General features: G+C 40.1%; 2 protein-coding genes across 16 annotated transcripts in view; both read right to left on the bottom strand.

The window, feature by feature from the left end:
• Positions 1-21,286, bottom strand: part of PRRG1 (proline rich and Gla domain 1) — a 229,482-nt gene that overhangs the window by 32,403 nt on the left and 175,793 nt on the right. For 14 of the 15 annotated variants that reach the window (XM_089904993.1, XM_089904994.1, XM_089905003.1 and 11 more), the window contains one exon: positions 21,084-21,244. In XM_089904993.1, the coding sequence (XP_089761119.1) occupies positions 21,084-21,244 (161 nt within the window). Of the gene's footprint in view, positions 1-1,210; positions 20,301-21,083; positions 21,245-21,286 lie in introns of those variants that run through there. The other variant, XM_089904995.1, reaches the window with a different exon arrangement.
• LOC149744352 (ferritin heavy chain-like) lies at positions 192-21,169 on the bottom strand. The gene is made up of 2 exons (XM_089905016.1): positions 21,084-21,169; positions 192-1,223 (listed from the first exon to the last, which is right to left on the bottom strand). Exons 1-2 carry the CDS (start codon positions 21,092-21,094, stop codon positions 596-598), a joined length of 639 nt encoding a protein of 212 aa, XP_089761142.1. The 5' UTR covers positions 21,095-21,169; the 3' UTR covers positions 192-595.

Below are 21,286 nucleotides of genomic sequence, written 5' to 3' on the forward strand. Positions count from 1 at the left end.
CATGAACATTTCAGGTGAAACTGAAGACTCCCTTTATTTTAATCCCTGCGCAATCCTATTCCCTTCACTTCTTCCCCAGAGGCAACTGCAATCATGATTTTCAGGCTATGGTTCTATACTTTTACTATGCACATGCACCCACATTCACCAAGGACCCCTACCTCACCCCACCCCACCCCAGTCTACCCCCATATACCCACATTATTTATAAGGGCAAGACTGATTTTGTGTGTTCCAGGGCCCCATGGAACACCTTCTCCCTCCCAGTGGAGATCCTGAGCTGCATATGGTTGGGGCATGGCTGTGTTCAGAGACTCCTGGATACCTGTTTTAAAGCTTAAAAAATGAGATTTGCCCACATGAATCAACCAGAGACCTTTATTTATTTATGAACCAATAACTTTATTGGAAGAAACGGAAAAACTGGAAGAAAAAAACTTAAGTGATAAAGTCCAGGAAAAGAGAGTCCTGCACTTGTTGCAAAAAAAAAAAAAAAATCGAATTTCTTCTGCAAGGGCACTATTGCTGTGTGCATGGCAGGCATGGTGACCAGCACTCTGGTCACCCCGTGGCTCTGGGGAAGTCCAGTCCACGCTCAGTTCTTGTCGCTGTCGCCCAGGGTGAGCTTGTCAAAGAGGGACCCTGCCAGGTCGACGTCCGGGGCCCCCATCATGCTCAGGGTGGTGACATGACCCTCCAGCTCGCTGATGAACGCCACCTGCTGGCGGAGGTAGTGAGTTGCCAGGAAGTGGCGCAGGTGGGGGTCGCTCATGTCGGTGGCCAGCTGGTGCAGGTGGAGCAGGCTCTGGTTCAGGAGCTTCTCCAGGAACAAGGCGCACTTCATGGCCTTGAGGCCACTCTTCCACTCGTCACTGTCTGGCTTCCTGATGTCTTGGAAGTGGAGGCGGCCCCCGCGCTGGTTCTGCAGGCCCATCAGGCCCTGGGCCCGCCCGCTGTGCTCGTGGGAGCGGTGCAGGAAGAACCGGGTGAAGTGCTTCAAGGCCACGTCGTCGCGGTCGAGGTAAAAGGCTGCGGCCAGGCACACGAAGGAGGCGTGGAGCTCCAGGGTGAAATGGCTGTTGACAGCGGCCTCGCAGTCGGGGTGGTAGTTCTGGCGCACCTGCGAGGGCGGCGCGGGCAGTGTGGCGAGCGTGAAGGTGAAGCCGCGGGGCCTGCGGTAGCTGCCTCGGAGCGCTCCCATGTGGTCGAAGAGGGCGGCCGCTCTGGGATGGACGGAAAGAGCGGCCCATTACCCAGGTTTGGGAGGGGGGAAAGGAGGTTCCGGTTCCGTTACGGGGGGGGGGGGAGGGGGATTGGGAGGGTCGATGTGCACGGAGGGCGGGGCACGAAAGCTGTGTTCCAGGTTTCATCCAGGCCTGGGTGAGGCAGGCCGACTGCGCCGAGCACCTGGCATCTATTAATCTTTAAATTTTGCAATAATATTTCTATCTTCCAAGGGCTTTCTCTTGTTCTCTAATTGCTCCTTCTTATAGCACCCTGCTCTCATTTTATAAACCCACTATCTTCCTTAAAATTCTGAGAATATGAATTTGGATTTATTCTGTTTCCTGTATTATATTTGCTTTTTCTGCAGAAATAGTTGTGTTTGTTCATCATGATCTTCTCTTTTACTTTCCTCAATGTCTGGCAAGCCTTTTTGTTCATTTAAACTTAGGAAGAAAGGACTCATTTGATTAGCCTCGGTAATTAGCACGGATAAGCTCTAGAGTTCGGACATCCATTTCACTTATAGTCTCCTCCTTGGAATGGGAGGGCAGAGCGTGTCAATTATTCAGTGGCCTCCTTTGCGGGAACATGGCATGGAGCTTTCAGGTAGGCTAGAGACCCTCACTGTTGCCAAAAGAAAGATGTAATTTCTCACATCAGAAGACAAATGTTTTTCCCTTCGAGGTAACTGTGTCCTGATGTTTCCCTTCTGTGCAGGTCTACAGGTATCTTAAGCTCATTCACTGTCTTTGGAGTGCAGTTTTGGGAGATTAAAGGTGGTCAAATGGCACAGGTGCTTATGCCCAATGGAAGCAGGGGTGGGGGAGGCTCAGGGCAGGATGAAACATGTACCGTTCATAGATTAGGTCTTTCATCTCACTGCTGACCTAGGACTCTGTACAATGCTTCAGTTTTGGTGACTGTTCCTGAAGTGTGTCTGAATGGCCTCAGTTTTCTACCGCAGATGTTTCAAATTCTCTGAATTAACTAATTTGACTGTATCTGCCATTTCCTATCTTCCAAGAATTCCTCATATTTCTGGTGTGCTAATGATACCCTTTAGGGTATGTGGGGTGTGTGCGTGTGGGTGCATGCGTGTGCGTAGATGTTTTTGGTGTGTTTAACCACTACCATGATTCAATTATCATTTTTTTAAAATTTCTAAAACTGTAAATTTTCTGAATAGGTAATATAGTCACATGGTTCAAAGCCACACTGGTCTCCTTTCTGCAGGCAACCAGTATGGTATTACTTCTTATAAATCAGGAGGAGAAAAGGAAAAGAGGAAGAAATAATACACATGAAACAGAAGAGAAGAAACTTTTAAATATATTCTTTAGAAGCACATTCTTCTCAAGTACACATAGAATATTTACCAAGATAAATCATATTCTGGGCCATAACCAAGTCTCAGTATATTTCAAAGGATTCAAATCACACACGATTAAATTAAAAAAGAAAAAAACATGTAAAATCAAAAATCTAACCATCGCCCTTAAGGAACAAGAAAAAGAAGAGCAATAAACACCCAAATAAAGCATAAGTCAGGAACAATCAAGAAAGGAAAATTCAGTGAAATAGAAAATAAACAAAAAATAGAGAAAGTAAATACAACCAAACACAGACTCTTTAGGATTAAAGAAATTTCTAGACTGACTGATCAGGAAAAAAGAGAGAAGGCAAATTACCAATATCAAGAATGAGGGAGAAAACATTACTACAGATTATGGAAAGGGAACAGTATTGCTGTGATTAGTCATGGCAATGACTAGACTAGACCAGAATCATGATTAGACTATGATTCACCTCTAGCACCTGGGTATGTTATTACTCCCCCAAACTGGGGTTCTCTTAGCAAGGAAGAAGGGGGTAAAATGGTTCTTAGATCAACTATCTGCCACACAGATTGCAACTTAGAATACATTAATTCAAGCAATTACTTTCTTTTCTCACCAAGAATGTTGGTGGTAGGACAATTCAGACCAAACTGCAATGAGCACAGGATTTCTAGTATAATGGAAATGAGTAATACAACAGGCGGTGGAGTGGAAAAGGCAAAGAGAATGGCATATACTGGAACAAAGTACCTCTTTATAGTAAGTTGAAGAGACATTACAATTCTTAGTAAATAATTATTTATCTCAGTTTCGTCTAAAGTTTACCCTGGATACTTTTTCTTTTTGTTTTTTGAAGTATAGTTGATTTACAGTGTTGTGTTAGTTTCTGGATTTTAATATTTTAAAATACAAAACAGCAAAATGGAACAGTTTTAATGAAAAACTAATATAAATCCTAGATTTGTGGGGAATTGTTGTTCTTACTACTTTATCTCATTTTAGTCATTAGTATGTACCTGGATCTTTATAATGTAATCCGTCTTTCAAAGTAATAAAAATGAATCTCTATAGAATTGAAAAGTTTCACTAACTTTAAATAGAATTCTTTATCATCTCTTCTACCTCTTCAGACATTACTCTAGAATTATAATGAAACCTCATCAGTTTATCTAGCTTAAAGACAGCTCCCTTGAAAATGATCTCACCATTAAACCAAACAAGTTCAAAACTGTCCAAGAGTTCAGGTTGCCACTTCTCAGATAGTAACAGGAAATTTCAGCCAACCTCTATATTCTTTCCCAGTTGTCCCTATTATATTGCAAGTTCTATTAGGTTTTCTTTTTCTTTTCTTCCTGCCTTGTGCTCCAACTATGTCAGCTACATGGTATGATGCTCCGGAGTACTTGACTAGGAATCAAAAGCCACGAGTTCCAACTCCAGTCAGAAATCGGGCGCATCATTGGTCTTTTTGGCACTCACAATACTGGTCTACAGATGCAAAGAATGTCACCTGCTTTGCCTGTTCTAATGCATTTTAAAACAGTAAAAATAAAAATACAGCTAAGAGTATGAACCAGCCACCAGCTTTTCCATTTCGATCATATCTGGGCTTGAATAAGCATATTGTGATGTGCCTTTACTAATGGCCTAATAAGAACTGGCATAAGAAGCCTAGAGGTAAATTGCTCCACTGTGAAACCCCAGCATAACCATCACCCATTAAATTAGGAGGGAACTGTGTTCAACGCAGAGGGAGGGGAGGGCAGGGCGGGGAGACCTGGGTCCTACTTGGGGCTGGACCAATCAATATCTTGCTGTGGGGAAATGAGCAAACTGACAACTTCTCTGAGGCTGTTATTTCCTTCTTTGTGAAATGAAGAGCGTGACCTATTTGGTTTTCCTGGACCCTATCAGTTATAACAATGACTGGAGCCTATTCCATGAGTCCTTTCTTCAATAATAGAACGGAAAGAAAAATCAGGCTTTAGTCTATTCATGATGAGCAGTGATTGGTATCAAATATTAGCTTTGGGAATGGGGTAATATTTTAACATTCAGATAGTAATGCTATGTTAAGTTATGACAGTGCAACCCTCTGAAGCATACAATTCAAGAAGCATACAATTCAAGAAAAGGCGGAGCCCTCTTTGCTCTGCAGGTGGCTGTCTGTGCACTAGGGGAAGAGATGCCCTGTTTCAGCTTGATGGTACTTAAGACCTATGGCTGACAATATAGGGCTATTGCAAAGTTCTAATTTCCTTTGCCACGGATTTTACTGTACCTTGCAAGTGGCTAAACTGAATCTTTTTTTTAATCAATAGTCACTTTATTTATTTATTACATCTTTATTGGAGTATAATTGCTTTACAATGGTGTGTTAGTTTCTGCTGTATAACAAAGTGAATCAGCTATACGTATACATATATCCCCCCATGTCGTCTCCCTCTTGTGTCTCCCTCCCACCCTCCCTATCCCACTAAACTGAATCTTATTTTTACAGTTGCTGATATTCCAACCATGAGAACCATGGTCAGAAGTCTTGCCTTGGGGGAGCTGCACCCTAACACTAGAGGAACTGTGCCCTAACGCTGGGGGAAAGGACCAGTTACCACCCCCAATATTAAATCAGCAGCCACCCACTGTAACAGAAATTGATTTACAGTAGTGGCCCCATCCAGATGGGAATCTCTGAGGAGTGCGCAGGGGTGGTGATTGGCTGCTGTATTTTATCAAATATACCATGGATTGAAAAGCACACTTTTTTTCTGTATTAAAAAAGAAAAAAACATGCTTTCAAACACATGTCATTGATTGTAAGCTGCAGCACCTCAATTTCACAGAAGTTAAAATGTGAATAAGTGATTAGAGAATTGATGAAATATGGTAAAACATATTGGGTTTTGTCATCCACTTGCCTTAGTATATTTATCAAAGTAGCTACTTTTTTAAATTATTCATAATTGTTTAAACTTTTTGGTAATTTATTTGTGGCCCTAATGGTCCACAGTATTATGCATAAATATGGAAAACATTAATTTAAAAAAAACTGGCATTTTCCGTTGGATATTGTATCATTTTACAACACTTCAGCCTCATCCTAGAATGGGTGGTTTCTGACTTTTTTCTTCTTTCTTTTACTTCTTTGGAGAGAGAGGTTTAATGTATTAGGCTAAGGAATATAATTCCTTGGGTAACAGGTAAACCCCTGTTCTCTGAATTCATAGCTAACCTCCTCCTAGCATGCCATGGGAGGCATGTGACACCATCTTTCAGATGAAATAATAGGTGCGTTAAACATTTACCAAGCAAAGTTGCTGATTTAGGGTTCTACTCAAATCCCAGCTTGAATGTGAAAGTTTCATTCTCATCAATTCCACTGACTGAACGCCACTATTGGATAGCATGAGCCGTTTCTAACAGTGACAGTACTGCCTAGCAAGCAATCAGGCACTCCAAAGCAGTGGCATGGTGGCTGACGAGGCCACTAGGATCACCACTGCACATGCTAGGTTGGTTGGTCACACTTTCATAAATTCAAAGTTGTTTAGACCCTAAGACCCTGAACTACTAAGGGGAGCTCTAAGAAAGCCACATGTAGGGTACTTGCAAGAGGAGAACACTAACAACCATTCCCCAAGTGGACATCTGCTTAAGCAGTGGAATGGCCGATGTGCCCCACTCCTGCCCCCTGTGCCCACAGGGTGGATATGAGGAAAAGCAAGGTGGGAAACAGGGTCAGCAATAGAGCAGACTACTTCCAAGGATTAAAATGAGGGTGTAAGTACTTCCCATAAGTTAGGTGGATACTGTGCAAAACTTGAGCTATGTTGCTGCTACTCTGCCCCAGAGGGCTGTTTGCCAGGCAGACGGCCTCAACAACGAGGAAGTGAGGTGTGCATACCAGGATAGGAGCCAGCTGGGGAAGGGTGCAAGAGAGGCCAGTGCAGAGTCATGAGTCCTATTCTTGGAACTGTGTTGTGGGGAGGCTTCTTCTAGGAGCCCTTGAAGAACACTGTGCATCTCCCACCCAACGTATAATTAGGCCCACCAAAGAATCAGCAACAGCCAAGAGGGGGTGACAGCAATACCAGTTAAGTTAGAGACATCTGTCCCCTTTCCGCTTCCTTCTCCCAGGTCCTCAAAATACCAGAGGAGAGAGAAATGGGAAGGGGCAAGGGTTAAAGAGTAGATCATGACCGTTTCCTTCCTCCACGATCTTCAGGTCAAGGTCTAGCAGAAGCTGAAGGAGCAGAGGAGGAAAAGGTGAGCACCTAAAGCGAATCCAACACTCAACTTTCAAGTGGAAGAGAATGGATAGGAATTTTTATGTCCCAAAGTGCCTAGAAAGGTAAGAGATTTGCCTGTCTTCAACGAATAAGAGTCTACACTATCAAACTAGAGTGGTCATGCAAGGCAGGGTCTTTTCAGACACCTGATTCATCACTTATGTGACCTTAAACTCTGGTGTGATATTCCCATGGAACCCTTGAATTTCTACCAGCTCTATTAGGAGAACTCCTTCTGGGCAAACTAATTCTAATGAGTATTGATGAGCTCTGAAATTCCACATGTGTCTCGAGGGTAATCGGGGGGTAAATAGCAGCATATTTGGAGGTTAAACAGGGCGTCACTAACTGGACATCGCTGCCTAAGATACGCAGAGTTATATTAAATCTATGATGCAGATGATTCTACAAATGACAAAACAATGGACCCCTCAGCCCCACCAGTACCCAGTCTCTGAGGGGAGGTCTGAAAAAAGATTAACTGGCATTAAGACAAGAAACGTGCTGAGGTAACTTCAGGTCAAGGTTAACAGACTGCTGGCATGGGCAGGAGAGACCCACACTGGAGCAAGTCCACTGCTTTGTTAATATGCAGGCTGAAACCCTCCAAATTAAGTTACTACCATAACCTGAAAAGAATAACTGAAACTACATAGGATTTATAATCTACAAAAGGGCCCAACTGCCAGAGAATAAAATTCACCACAAATTTAAAAACAACATCGACAATATAATCAATAAAAACTTACCTTAAATGATCATATAATGGACAACATGCTGTCAGACCTTCCCGATCTTTCTGGTAGCTCAGAATACCAATTCCACAAAATAACAGACTTTGGTCCTGTTTAACTTACTCTCAAGAGATCCCAAAGGAAACAGTGACAGGGCTTCCCTGGTGGCGCAGTGGTTGAGAGTCCGCCTGCCGATGCAGGGGACGTGGGCTCGTGCCCCGGTCTGGGAAGATCCCACATGCCGCGGAGCAGCTGGGCCCGTGAGCCATGGCCGCTGAGCCTGCGCGTCCGGAGCCTGTGCTCCGCAACGGGAGAGGCCACAACAGTGAGAGGCCCGCGTACCGCACAAAAAAAAAAAAAAAAAAGAAAAGAAACAGTGACAAAGCCCATGGGAGCCCCAGGAAAGACCCCTTGTGGCTGAAAGGGAACTTCATATTTGGCTCCTCCAAGAGGGTCTGGGATGGGTCCAGGGAAGGTGTGGAAAGATTTGGATGGAAATGCATAGAGTATGACTGGGAGACAGCCACACTGATGCCCCCTGTTTGGCCCCTATATGTCTATGCCCAGGCTCGACTCTACCTTCCTAAATTCCCTCAGCTCTCAAAGGGCAAAGCTCTGAATCAGTAGCTCAAGGGCCATCAGTGGATCATGAGAAGCTAAGTGAAATAGGAGTTCCCCTAACAATGTCAAAGAATCCAAGTTTCTGCCTGCAGGTGTGACGAGTAATCTCCAGGGAACTAGTGACCAACTGTTAAATACCTCAGACACTGAGCACTTCTTGTTAATCACCATCTTCACCCAAAAGTGTCTACATGCTACGTACGTCCTGCCATGGGCTCTGAATTCAGAGATGCCCTATGTAGCTTTTGTAGCATATCCTAGTATGAAGGAGCACTGCATATCTGTTTCTTCAATTTCTCTTTTAATAATTCCCACACAAGACAAATTTAAGGCAACACTTTGGAATGAGAGGTATTATCCAAAAAGGAATAGCTGGACTTAGACTAAAATCCTTGGACCCAGTTTCTAAATTGCAGACACAGCTTGGGGGAGGAGTGGAGCATGGAGTGCACAGGGCATGGGACAGCCCCAGACAGGACAATCGTCCGCACCCCCACAAATACTACCCGCTGCAAAGCTTTTTGAGTATTCCAACTAAGCAGTTTTAGTTAAACCATTTGCTTTACAATCTAACAAAATGTAATCTGCTGATCACCTACATTAGAATCCCCAGGACTGCTCATTAAAGCAGATTCCCTGGCCCTATGGAGACCTGTGGACCCTGGACTATGCATTCTTAAAATAAATTTTTTTCTAATTTTGGAATAATTTTAGATTTACAGCAAAATCGCAAAGATAGTACAGAGCATCCCTCTGTACCCCTCACCCAGTATCCCCTCATGTTAGCATCTTACATTAGGATGGCACATTTGTTATAATTAATTAACTAATATTGGTCCATTACTATTAACAATGGATTTGGATTTCACTGGTTTTCCCACTAATGACCTTTTTGTTCCAGAATCCAATCCACATTGCACTTAATCGTCATATATCTTTAGTCTCATCTGTTCTATGACAGTTTCTCAGTCTTTTTTTCTTTTTCATGACCTTGACAGTTATGAGGGGTCAGGTATTTTGTAGAATATATCTCAATTTGGATGTCTTTGGTAATTTTCTCATAATTCCATTGGGGTTATTGCTTTGGGGGGAAAATATCACAGAGGTGAAGTCCCTTCTCATAACATGCTATACATGACTTATCGCTGGTTATGCTAACTTTGATCACCCTGTCAAGGTAGTGGTTTGCCAGCTTTCTCCACTGGCAAAGTAAGTGGAGAAGTAAGGTATTTCCCTCCACTTTCCATACTCTAATCTTTGGAAGCAGATCATTAAGACCAAGCAACCCTCAAGAGAGGCAGAGAATTAAGCTCTGCCTCCTGGAGAGGGGGGTATTTACATACACAGTTTGGAATTCTTGTGTACTGTAGATTTGTCTCTTCTCACCTATTTATTCATTTATTTATATCATTATGGACTCAAGCATTTATTATATGCTTTAGGTTATAATCCAATACTACATCACTTATTTTGTTATTCAAATTGTTCTGCCTTTGGCCTCTGAGAACTCCTTCAGATTGGCTCCTGTGCCTCTTGGACATGCTCTCATTTGCTCTTTGAGTACTTCCTTACTTTCTGTTACTACAGTACACTTCAGCTCATCTTGTATTCTCCCTGCTCCAGCCCTCGAATCAGCCATTTCCCCCAAAGAGTCCTGATTTATTTTGCTGTGGTATAGTATAAGAGACCCAGATCTGGGCATTGAGGAGGACTGTGCAGTTTCGAGAAGCAACCAAGCCGATTCTTAATGCACTCTCAAGTTTGAGGACAGCCATTTTGGAAAGTCAAGCACAAATAAACTAGAAATAATTTGTCAAGAAAAGTTCTGAAATGGTTGTTTTAAAGAATTACTACTATTTTGTTCATGTTAGTTCAAGATTAAAACTTCCAAAATGCAAAGTACCCTGGGGGACCTGTAGAGAGGAAAAGAGAGAAAACAATGGTAGAGATCGAATAATGATTCTGAAATAAAGTGATTATAATTCAGCACCTAAAAATTAGAATAAAATATATTTATCAAAGGCGTTCTCTGTGCCAGGCACTAAGCTAAGCGCACAGCTCCAAACCTAATGCTGAGGGTGTAATTTCTCCTTTTTTAAAGGTACAGAAATTGAGGCCTAGAAAGGTGAAATGTTTGCACAAAGCAATAGAGTCAGTAGGTGGCAGAGCTGAGACACCAAATCAGGTCCATGTGATCTTCCAAGCAGAGGATTTGTGCAGGGCATTCTGTTAAGTACTGCTTATGTGAGTATACAGGCTGTTTCTCCCAGATCTCAAATGTCAGGAGGGAGGGTCAGCTTATTCACTGTTGTATGTCCTGTGTCTGTTATACAGTAGGCACTCAGCAGATAACATCCGAATAAATCTGACCAAATTTCTACATTGGTGAAGAGGAGGACCATGAGGTATAACACATTTTCTTCTATTGTATCTTATAATTAGACTTATGTTCCAAATTAGGTAAGAAATTACCAAAAAAGAATTTTTACTGAAAGCATACTTCTAACTTCACACAGTTCAAATGTGGGGATGATGAAAATTAAGTATGAGTAAAACTGTCCTGAGTGATAAATTTTAGTAAACAAAAAGATAGTTAGTATGTACTCTAAGACTAGAAAGCAAATGCCAAAAGTCAATAATTTTCTTCACTGCCTGGATTAATCAAGTGAACTTCAAAGATGATACTATGTTATTCAAATGCTTCTTAACACAGAGCAGATCCTTCTTAACAAATAACAAACAATATTCTGAAATAGATGATCAGAATCCCATTTCTATTACACTTACTAGACCAAAATCCCCTGATTACACCTTTTTGTAAATGGTATGGTTTCAATGGCATAAGCAAACTCAGATGACAGGCCGTAAACCAGAAAGAAGGAAAGGAACCTAACACCAACATAATAAAAAATACGTTTTAAATTAAGTCCACATCTATCAGCTAACTTGTGAACAAGTTTCAGATCACTACTTCCTATGAATTAAATATACTTCATAATATGCCAATCCATTCGTTCATTCCTTCATCAAATATTTATTTAATTCCCATTATGTGCCAGCACTGTCTCAGATGCTAAAGACCACAGCTATGAACAAAACAGAAGAGAAACACTGCTGTCACAGAGCTAACAGTTCTGGGGGGAGAGCACCGATAAACAAATACAACATATAGATGTCAAATGGTGGTAAGTGCTGAGAAGAAAAATAATTCCCAGAAGGGGCAAGAGGTTGCAATTTAAAGTAGGATACTTCCTCACTGAGAAAGTGAACTTGACGGGGAGTGATGAGGGAGCTCAGAAACATCCATGTGGAATAGGAAAGAGCAAGTGCCAAAGCCCTGAGACAGGACACGTGCTATGTGTGTGTAAGGAGCCACAAGGAATCCACAGAAAAGTGATTAAGGGGTGATGTGTCATAGGAGATGAGATAAAGAAGTACCTGCAGCCATAGTGGAGGTGTGGAGGGGAGAGGGATGAGGACTGATCGTTTAGTGCCTGTGGGTGATTCTGAGCACTTGGATGTGTACTGAGGAAGACAGGAAGCCGTTACAGAGAAGACACTTTAAAGGATCATTCTGGCCTGCTCTTTTGAGAATGACCTATGAGGAGGGGGCCAAGAAATCATACGAATGACAGAGTGATGGTGGCTTGGATGTAAAGTGGTAACAAGTAGAGAGGCTGAGAGGTGGCTCTATTCTGAATATACTTTCATGTAAGAACCAACACTGTTGGCAGATGGAGTGGGGATATGAAAAAGGGAGAAGAGTCAGGGATGGCAACAAGGTTTGGGGCTTAGCAAAGAGATGGATGGATGCGTTACTACTGCATACTGAGATCAGAAAGGCTGTGGCACAAGCAGATTTGGAGGGAAGGGACACAAATTTGTCTACGTAGAAATGTATCCAATTCCAAGAGGAGATGTTGAGTAGGCAGTTAGTCACCCAGGTCTGCAGTTCAAGGTAACCCTCCAGGATATAAATTTGGGAGTTATTAGCATTTCAAGCCACAAACTAGGAAAGCTCACCAGGGGAGTGAGTACAGACAGAGCAGAGTTTCAAGAAATGAGCTGATTGCTGAAGGGAGATGTAGGGTGAAGAGAGTTTTTTTTCCTAAGAGGTGTGTAGGCTAATGAGAATGATTCTATAGAGAGGAAGAGGTGATGCTGGAGAGGGCGGAGAATTGCTTGAGCAATTGCTGAAAGAGTTTCTTCTTCTATTTGTTTCGAAGATTGCTGAAATGCAGCATCCTGTCTCTGAGGGCAGGAAAGGATACAGAGAAGCACTGACACGCATAAGGGCCAGAGAGGGAAGCAATAAAAACATCATCCTTCACCTTGAAAGCAATAAAAGAGGTCGGTAAGGTAGTAAGGTATACGATTAACACATAAAAATCAATAGCCTACAAAACACATACCTGACAATGGATTTGTATCTAGAATATACAGAAAACTCTCAAAACTCAAAAATACAAGAAAACAAACAATCCAATTAGAAAATAACCAAAAGACAGGAAAGGGGACTTCCCTGGTGGCGCAGTGGTTGAGAGTCCGCCTGCCGATACAGGGGACACGGGTTCGTGCCCCGGTCCGGGAAGATCCCACGTGCTGCGGAGCGGCTGGGCCCGTGAGCCTGCGCGTCCGGAGCCTGTGCTCCGCAATGGGAGAGGCCTCAACAGTGAGAGGCCCGCGTAACGCAAAAAGAAAAAAAAAAAAAAAAGGAAAGGAGATTTCACAGAAGAGGATATATAAATGGAAAATAAGCATATGAAAAGATGTTCGACATTACTGGCCATTAAGGAAATGGAAATTAAAACCACAATGTGGTATCACTACACGTCTATCAGAATGACTACAAAAGGAAACACAGTAACAGCACCAAGTGCTGGCAAGTATGAAGAGAAACTGGATCACTCAAACACTGCTGGTGGGAATTTAAAACAGTAATTTATACAATGACAACTTAGTCTGTCAGTATCCTAAAGAACTATACATATACTTAGCATACAACAATTATACCCCAGAGAAATAAAAACTTATGTTCACACAAAAACCTGTACACAAATATTCACAGCAGCTTTATTTAAAATAGCCCCAAACTGGAAACAACCCAGATGTCCCTCAACGAGTGAATGGTTCAACAAACTGTGATACATCCATACCATGGGATACTACTCAGCAATAAAAAAGAATGAACTATTGATATACACACAACTTGGGTGAACTCAAGAGCATTATGTTGAGTGTAAACAGGCAATATTAAAAGGTTCCATATATATGATTCCATTTATATAACATTCTTGCAATGACAGAATTACAGAGGTGGGGAACAGATTAGTGATTACCACAGGTTAGGGATGGTGGTGGTGTGGGGGGGGTGCGACTATTAAGGGAGATTTTGTACAAATGAAAGAATTCTGCATCTTAACTGTAGTGGTGGTTACAGGAGTCTACACAAGTGATAAAATGGCACAGAACTATACACACGGATTGTACCAATGTCAGTTTCCTGGTTTTGATACTGTACTACAATTATGTAAGATGTAATGACTGAGGGAAACTGGGTAGAGGCTACATGGAACCTCTCTGTATTATCTTTGCAGTTTTCTGAGAACCTATAATTATCTCAAAAGTTTTAAAAAATCTAATGCATCCTTGTAAGTATAACTTGGACCACAGGATTTCTCAGAACTCAAGTCAAAATAAATATATGGTTTATTAATTTTAAAAAATCAATAACCTAGTACATGAGTGTTAATAGCAGCTTCATTTGTAATAACCCCACACAGGAAACAACCCAAATGTCCATATACATATAATGATATACTACTCAGCAATAAAAATGAATAACTATTGATATGTGCACTATGGACATCTGAACATAATCATGCAGAGTAAAAGAAGTCAGACAAAACAGTGTATAATGTATGATTTCACTTACAGAAAACTCTAGAAAATATAAACTAATCTACAGTGACAGAAGTCAGATGAATCATTGCCTTGGGGTGCTCTTGATCATGGGGAGAGGTGGGAAGGAGGAATTACAATGGGGCAAGAAGGACCTTTTGGGAATGATGAATCTGTTCACTATCTTGACTGTGGTAATGGTTTCATAGGTGTATGCATATGTTAAAACTTACCAAGTTGTATACTTTATATATGTGTGGTTAATTGTATGTCAATTATAACTCAATAAGTTTTAAAAAAATCAATAGCTTACACATTCACAAATAATAACCAATTAGAATATATCATGGAAAAGAACCCATGTACAGTAGCAACAAAGAAATAGTTAGGAACCAACCTAAGAACTGTGCAAAACTTATATGATGAAAACAATAAAACATTCCTGAAAGAGAGAAATACTGATTTCAACAAATAGAAATCTCTTCTTGTAGAGGGTGATTTAATATCTTAAAGATGTTAGTTCTCCCTAAATCAATTTACAAACTGAAAGAAATCCCAATAAAAATACTGACAAATGGGTTTTTTCTGTGCTAGAAAAATTAATACTAAAATTTATATGGAAAAATAGGCATGTAAGAATAGCTCACAAAACACTGAAAAAGAAGAGCTTATAAGGAGAACTAGTTCTAATTTATACTAAGTATACTAAAAATCTTCTATAAATAAAACAGTGTGGCACTGGCATTTGAGCAGAAGGATGGACCAATGGACTAGAATATAAAATCCTGAAATTGACTAGGCACATACTGAAATTAGGTATATGATAAAGGGTAATTAAATCACTGGGGCAAAGAAGGATTTCATAATAAATTGTGTTTGGACAACTGGATAGCTATGTGAAAAAAATCAGATCCATAACTCACACCACACCCAAGAATAAACTGTAATTGAATCAGAGATCTAAATGTAAAAACTCAAATATGTTAGAAGAGATTGGGTGAATTCCTCTATAACCAGGGCATAAGAGGATGGTTTTCTACTATGATTAAAAATCTGGATTTAATAAAATATTTAATTTATGGCTACAATGAAAATGAAAAAAAAAAACTGCATGATAAAAAATCCATAAGCAAAGTCAAAATATAAATGACAACTGTAAGCAAATATTTGAAATATATCACCAATAAAAGCTATAGTATCTCTAATATACTTATTAAAAATTCAGGGAAAAAAAGACCATAAATCTGATACAAAAATGGGCAAAAGGCAATTCACAAGACAGATATAAAAATGGCCCATAAACACATGGCAAAATACACAACTTCACTCATAAGAGCAATGTAAATTGAAACAACACCAAGATACCACGTCACACCCAAAAGATTGAAAAGAATGTCAACGCTTTTAAAATACACTCTGCTGGTCAGACTGTGAGGAAATAGGCACTCTCAAATATCTGGTGGGAATGTAAAATAGTACAAGCTTTACAGAGGGTACTCTGGCAATATCTAACAAAAGTACATATGCATCAATCCTTGATGAGCAATCCACTTCTAAGAATTTACCCTGAAGATATACTTCCAATAATGCAAAATTATTTACTATTATCTGTATTTGCAAAATACAGATATTATCTGTAATTGCATTATCTGTAATTGCAAAAATACTGGAAACTACTTAATGCCTAAATACAGTAGACTGGTTGAATAAACTGTGACACATCCTTACTAGGAAGTACTATACAGATTTTTAAAAATAGGATAATCTCTGTGAATACATATGGAGTGACTTCCAGAATGGATAGATGGATGGATGAATATAAATGTTTTCTCCCTCCCTATTACGATATGGGTATTAAAATTCTGAAACCACTGTATGTGTGTTGTAGAACTGGGCAAATGAGTTAATATATTGATGTTACTGAAAGTCAGGGAAGAATATCTACAAAGAATATCTACATCGCACCTACAAATACAGAATGGGGAAAACAAAGAAGAACCCTGAGGGGTATTGGAATCGGAGATCAGCAGGATGAATATGCAAGTCCATACACCACACACATGCACATACACACATTTATGTGCATACATGTGTGTAATTATTTTCCTAGCTCTGTTGCTGGAAGGCCCAGAAGCAATGATACTCTGATAGCAATGAGAACACTCTAGCTCCCAGATCTTGGTTTCTAAATATTATTCCTAACTATAAGTAAGAAAGGCTCCTCAGAGAAACAGCCAATTCCAAGATTGGGGCAGAGAAAGTACAAGATTATCCTGGACACCTTGTTGGGCCAAAAAGTTAAAAAGTGCTAGAAAAACTGATAGGGACATGTCAAAGAGACAGAGAAGCCAGTTTGAAGAAACTTCCATTAACCAAATTTGAGACATTTTGATCAAAACACTGACAGTTGGGCTTTCCTGGTGGCGCAGTGGTTGACAGTCTGCCTGCCGATGCAGGGGACACGGGTTCGTGCCCCGGTCCGGGAAGATCCCACATGCCGCGGAGCGGCTGGGCCCGTGAGCCATGGCCGCTGAGCCTGCGCGTCCGGAGCCTGTGCTCCGCAACGGGAGAGGCCACAACAGTGAGAGGCCCGCGTACCGGAAAAAAAAACAAAAAACAAAAAACACTGACAGCAATGAATTATAACTCACTGAATAAAATGATCTATGAAAGATAGATAAAGGGAAAGTTCCTGCCCATAGTGGAATGCCAACTAACAAACGTACACAGAATGATTGAGTCAGAAATCCACCATTTAGCGTTATATTAAACTAGAATTTAATTGATTCAGTCAAGAACTATCAACAGCAGACATTAAAACTAGAGGGTAAGGTTGGAACTCATTTGAAAATACAAAATAAGGGAAACAACACATAAAAAAGCTGTGGACTGATTGCACTCAAGATCAACTCTAGGAACGAGTGGAAGGAGAAATTCTACTGAAAAGGAAAAATAAAGTTGATTTCTACTTGTATCTCACAAATCTTAGGACTTTTAATAAACCCGTTATACATATTGCTATGATAATCTGAACTTAAACTTAGCTGAGAGGGGAAATGTATGTGAGAGCAAAATGCCATGTAAGGTGGGCAGAAATCATGTCTGACTAATGTGCACGATCCACAGCCAGTGTATATTTACAAAGTTTATTTAAGTCCTGACATATTCCATAGTTCAATCTCAAAGTATTATATACTTCATGTAGTACTAAGAATGCTGTTTGATGACTGTAAAAATACTAGTACCTGGAGAAAAGCCTAATGACATTTAAATATGCTTGTTTTCAATAATGTTCTGGATTCAGAAGGGAAATTCAGGCTCAAAATTCTATATGCAATAAAAAGATTACACACTAAAAAAACCCCACAAAAACTAGTAGGTAGAAGTTTGGTGGAGAACAGAATATTTACACAGTCTCAAAGTATCTTCCCACTAAAGTTCTTACCATTCCTTTAAAGGAGAATGATAAAGCAGGATGAAAAGCCATTAGCTTTATGAAAACCACAGTAGAATATCTAAAATTTTTTTTTTGGAAAATCACAATATCAAAAACTAAGTTCCATTTAAGTACATGAGCTAGTTTTTAATTAAAATCTGCATGCTACAAAGCACCATTTATACTATAATCCTATTGTTCTTATTAAAAATTTATACTAAAAATAGGCTAGAATGATAAATACCAAAAGTATAAAACTGATGGTGCTAAGAATTCAAGTGATTTTATTCATTTTATGTTTCACTACATTTTCAATTTCTCTACAATGAACATATATTAAGAAGAAGAAAAAATGTGTAAAAAAAACCCTGCAAGAAGTAAGCAGATACAGAAGAAAAAGCTGGAAAGAAATTAAAAAGCCAACAGTGCTTTGTGATTGCATAATGGCATCATGGGTGATATATTCTTTCCCCTGTTTTTAACTGTGGGACTTAAGATTTAAAAGCCATGATGCTCACAACTTATCACTTTATAAACTGATTTTACCTTTGCTGTGCACCCTGGAATCTAGCAATGCTGCCTCTCTGATAATCTCTCCTTGAACTCCTTCCTCTTACGCCCTGGATCCTTCTCTACCTAACAAGAGAACAAATCCTCTTTCTTTAAAACTTCTGCATCCACTGCTCCTGAGATTATTTGATGTCCCTTTATCACATCTGACATCACTTGTTTCGCATGTAGTGTTATTTTCATGGTTAGCGTACAGGAATGGATCTTTATATAATGGCAACCACTGGTAATGTCATTTCCTACCATAAAGCAGTTCCAGAGAAAGTATACCACTGCCTTGTGCTTTCTCATCCCTGTTCTCCTTGCACAGCAATTGGTCTAGAGTAAGGAGAGATGAAGAGGTATCTTGTCAGAGTGGGTAGGGGAGTTCTGATATGTCTCTTCTTTTGTAGAACTAAAATGTTTTATTATTTTTTATAACATCTTTATTGGAGTATACTTGCTTTACAATGGTGTGTTAGTTTCTGCTTTATAACAAAGTGAATCAGCTATAGGTATACACATATCTATCCCCATATCTCCTCCCTCTTGTGCCTCCCTCCCACCCCTCTAGGTGGTCACAAAGCACTGAGCTGATCCCCCTGTGCTATGTGGCTGCTTCCCACTAGCTAGCTATTTTACATTTGGTAGTGTATATATGTCAGTGCCACTCTCTCACTTTGTCCCAGCTTACCCTTTCCCCTCCCTGAGTCCTTAAGTCCATTCTCTGCATCTCCGTCTTTATTCCTGTCCTGCTCCTAGGTTCTTCAGAACCATTTGTTTTTAGATTCCATATATATGTGTTAGCATACGGTATTTGTTTTTCTCTTTCTGACTTACTTCACTCTGTACGACAGACTCTAGGTCCATCCAACTCACTACAAATAACTCAATTTTGTTTCTTTTTATGGCTGAGTAATATTCCATTGTATATATGTGCCACATCTTCTTTATCCATTCACCTGTCGATGGACACTTAGGTTGCTTCCATGTCCTGGCTATTGTAAATAGAGCTGCAATGAACATCGTGGTACATGACTCTTTTTGAGTTATGGTTTTCTCAGGGTATATGCCCAGTAGTGGGATGGCTGGGTCGTAGGGTAGTTCTATTTTTAGTTTTTAAGGAACCTCCATACTGTTCTCCATAGTGGCTGTATCAATTTACATTCCCACCAGCAGTGCAAGAGGGTTCCCTTTTCTACACACCCTCTCCAGCGTTTATTGTTTCCAGATTTTTTGATGATGGCCATTCTGACTGGTGTGAGGTGATACCTCATTGTAGTTTTGATTTGCATTTCTCTAATGATTAGTAATGCTGAGAATCCTTTCATGTGTTTGTTGGCAATCTGTATATCTTCTTTGGAGAAATGTCTTTTTAGGTCTTCTGCCCATTTTTGGATTGGGCTGTTTGTTTTTTTGATACTGAGCTGCATGAGCTGCTTGTAAATTTTGGACATTAATCCTCTGTCAGTTGCTTTGTTTGCAAATATTTTCTCCCATTCTGAGGGCTGTCTTTTCGTCGTTTATGGTTTCCTTTGCTGTGCAAAAGCTTTTAAGTTTCATTAGGTCCCATTTATTTATTTTTGTTTTTATTTCCATTTCTCTAGGAGGTGAGTCAAAAAGGATCTTGCTGTGATTTATGTCATAGAGTGTTCTGCCTATGTTTTCCTCTAAGAGTTTTATGGTGTCTGGCCTTACATTTAGGTCTTTAATCCATTTAGAGTTTATTTTCGTGTATCGAGTTAGGGAGTGTTCCAGTTTCATTCTTCTACCTGTAGCTGTCCAGTTTTCCCAGCACCACTTGTTGAAGAGACTGTCTTTTCTCCATTGTATATCCTTGCCTCCTTCATCATAGATTAGTTGACCATAGGTGCGTGGGTTTATCTCTGGGCTTTCTATCCTGTTCCGTTGATGTATCTTTCTGTTTTTGTGCCAGTACCATACTGTCCTGATTACTGTAGCTTCGTAGTATAGTGTGAAGTCCAGGAGCCTGATTCCTCCATCTCCATTTTTCTTTCTCAAGATTGCTTTGGCTGTTCGGGGTCTTTTGTGTTTCCATACAAATTGTGAGTTTTTTTGTTCTAGTTCTGTGAAAAATGCCATTGGTAGTTTGATAGGGATTGCACTGAATCTGTAGATTGCTTTGGGTAGTAGAGTCAATTTCACAATGTTGATTTTTCCAATCCAAGAACATGGTATGTCTCTCCATCTGTTTGTATCATTTTTAATTTCTTTCATTAGTGTCTTATAGTTTTCTGCATACAGGTCTTTTATTCAACATAGTTTTGTAAGTTTTAGCCACAGCAATCAGAGAAGAAAAAGAAATAAAAGAAATCCAAGTCGGAAAAGAAGTAGTAAAGGTGTCACTGTTTGCAGATGACATGATACTATACATAGAGAATCCTAAAGAGGCTACCAGAAAACTACTAGAGCTAATCAATGAATGTGGTAAAGTAGCAGGATACAAAATTAATGCACAGAAATCTCTTGCATTCCTATACACTAATGATGAACAATCTGAAAGAGAAATTAAGGAAACACTCCCATTTACCATTGCAACAGAAAGAATAAAATACCTAGGAATAAACCTACCTAAGGAGTAAAACATTTTAAAACAGCATCACTATCCGTCAGCTTCCTCTGCACTTTCTCCCACATGAAGCACGGTATGGTCATAATGGTATCTATAACTTTCCCGAACAAAGCCTTGTGTAAATCATGCTTCCCCCTTGCTCAGATGATCGATCTCAACTCAGCAGGGTCCTATGGCAATGGAGCCCTCAAAGACAGACCAGCACACAGGGAAGTGAAACTAGACCTCCGACCCGCAGAGTCGGGTGGCTTAGTTAGAGGCCCCGTTCAGAGTTAGTTCTTTGGGAGGGTAGTTTTTAAATGATAGCAATGCACACAATTTGGGAATACAGGTTTCAAATACACATCACAAAGGTAGGCAAATCTGTGAACATTTAAAAAAGATTGCCGATATACTTACAGTTTTTTCATTATTTTCAAAAGCTTCTCTTGCTTCTTCAAATGTGCAGACTTCTTCTTTGCATTCACGTTCAATATTGCCCTGCCTTATCTCTTCAAAAAGTCCATTAGCTCTTGGGTAGCGTTTTAATACTGAATTGGCTTTTTCTCCTGTGAGGAAAACTAAAAAGAGATATAATAATAAGTATAAAACTGTAATTTAAA

This window comes from Delphinapterus leucas, chromosome X, assembly GCF_059928025.1.
Source record: "Delphinapterus leucas isolate spDelLeu-1000000601 "Yukka" chromosome X, BTC_Dleu_Yukka2, whole genome shotgun sequence".
Lineage (NCBI taxonomy): Eukaryota > Metazoa > Chordata > Mammalia > Artiodactyla > Monodontidae > Delphinapterus > Delphinapterus leucas.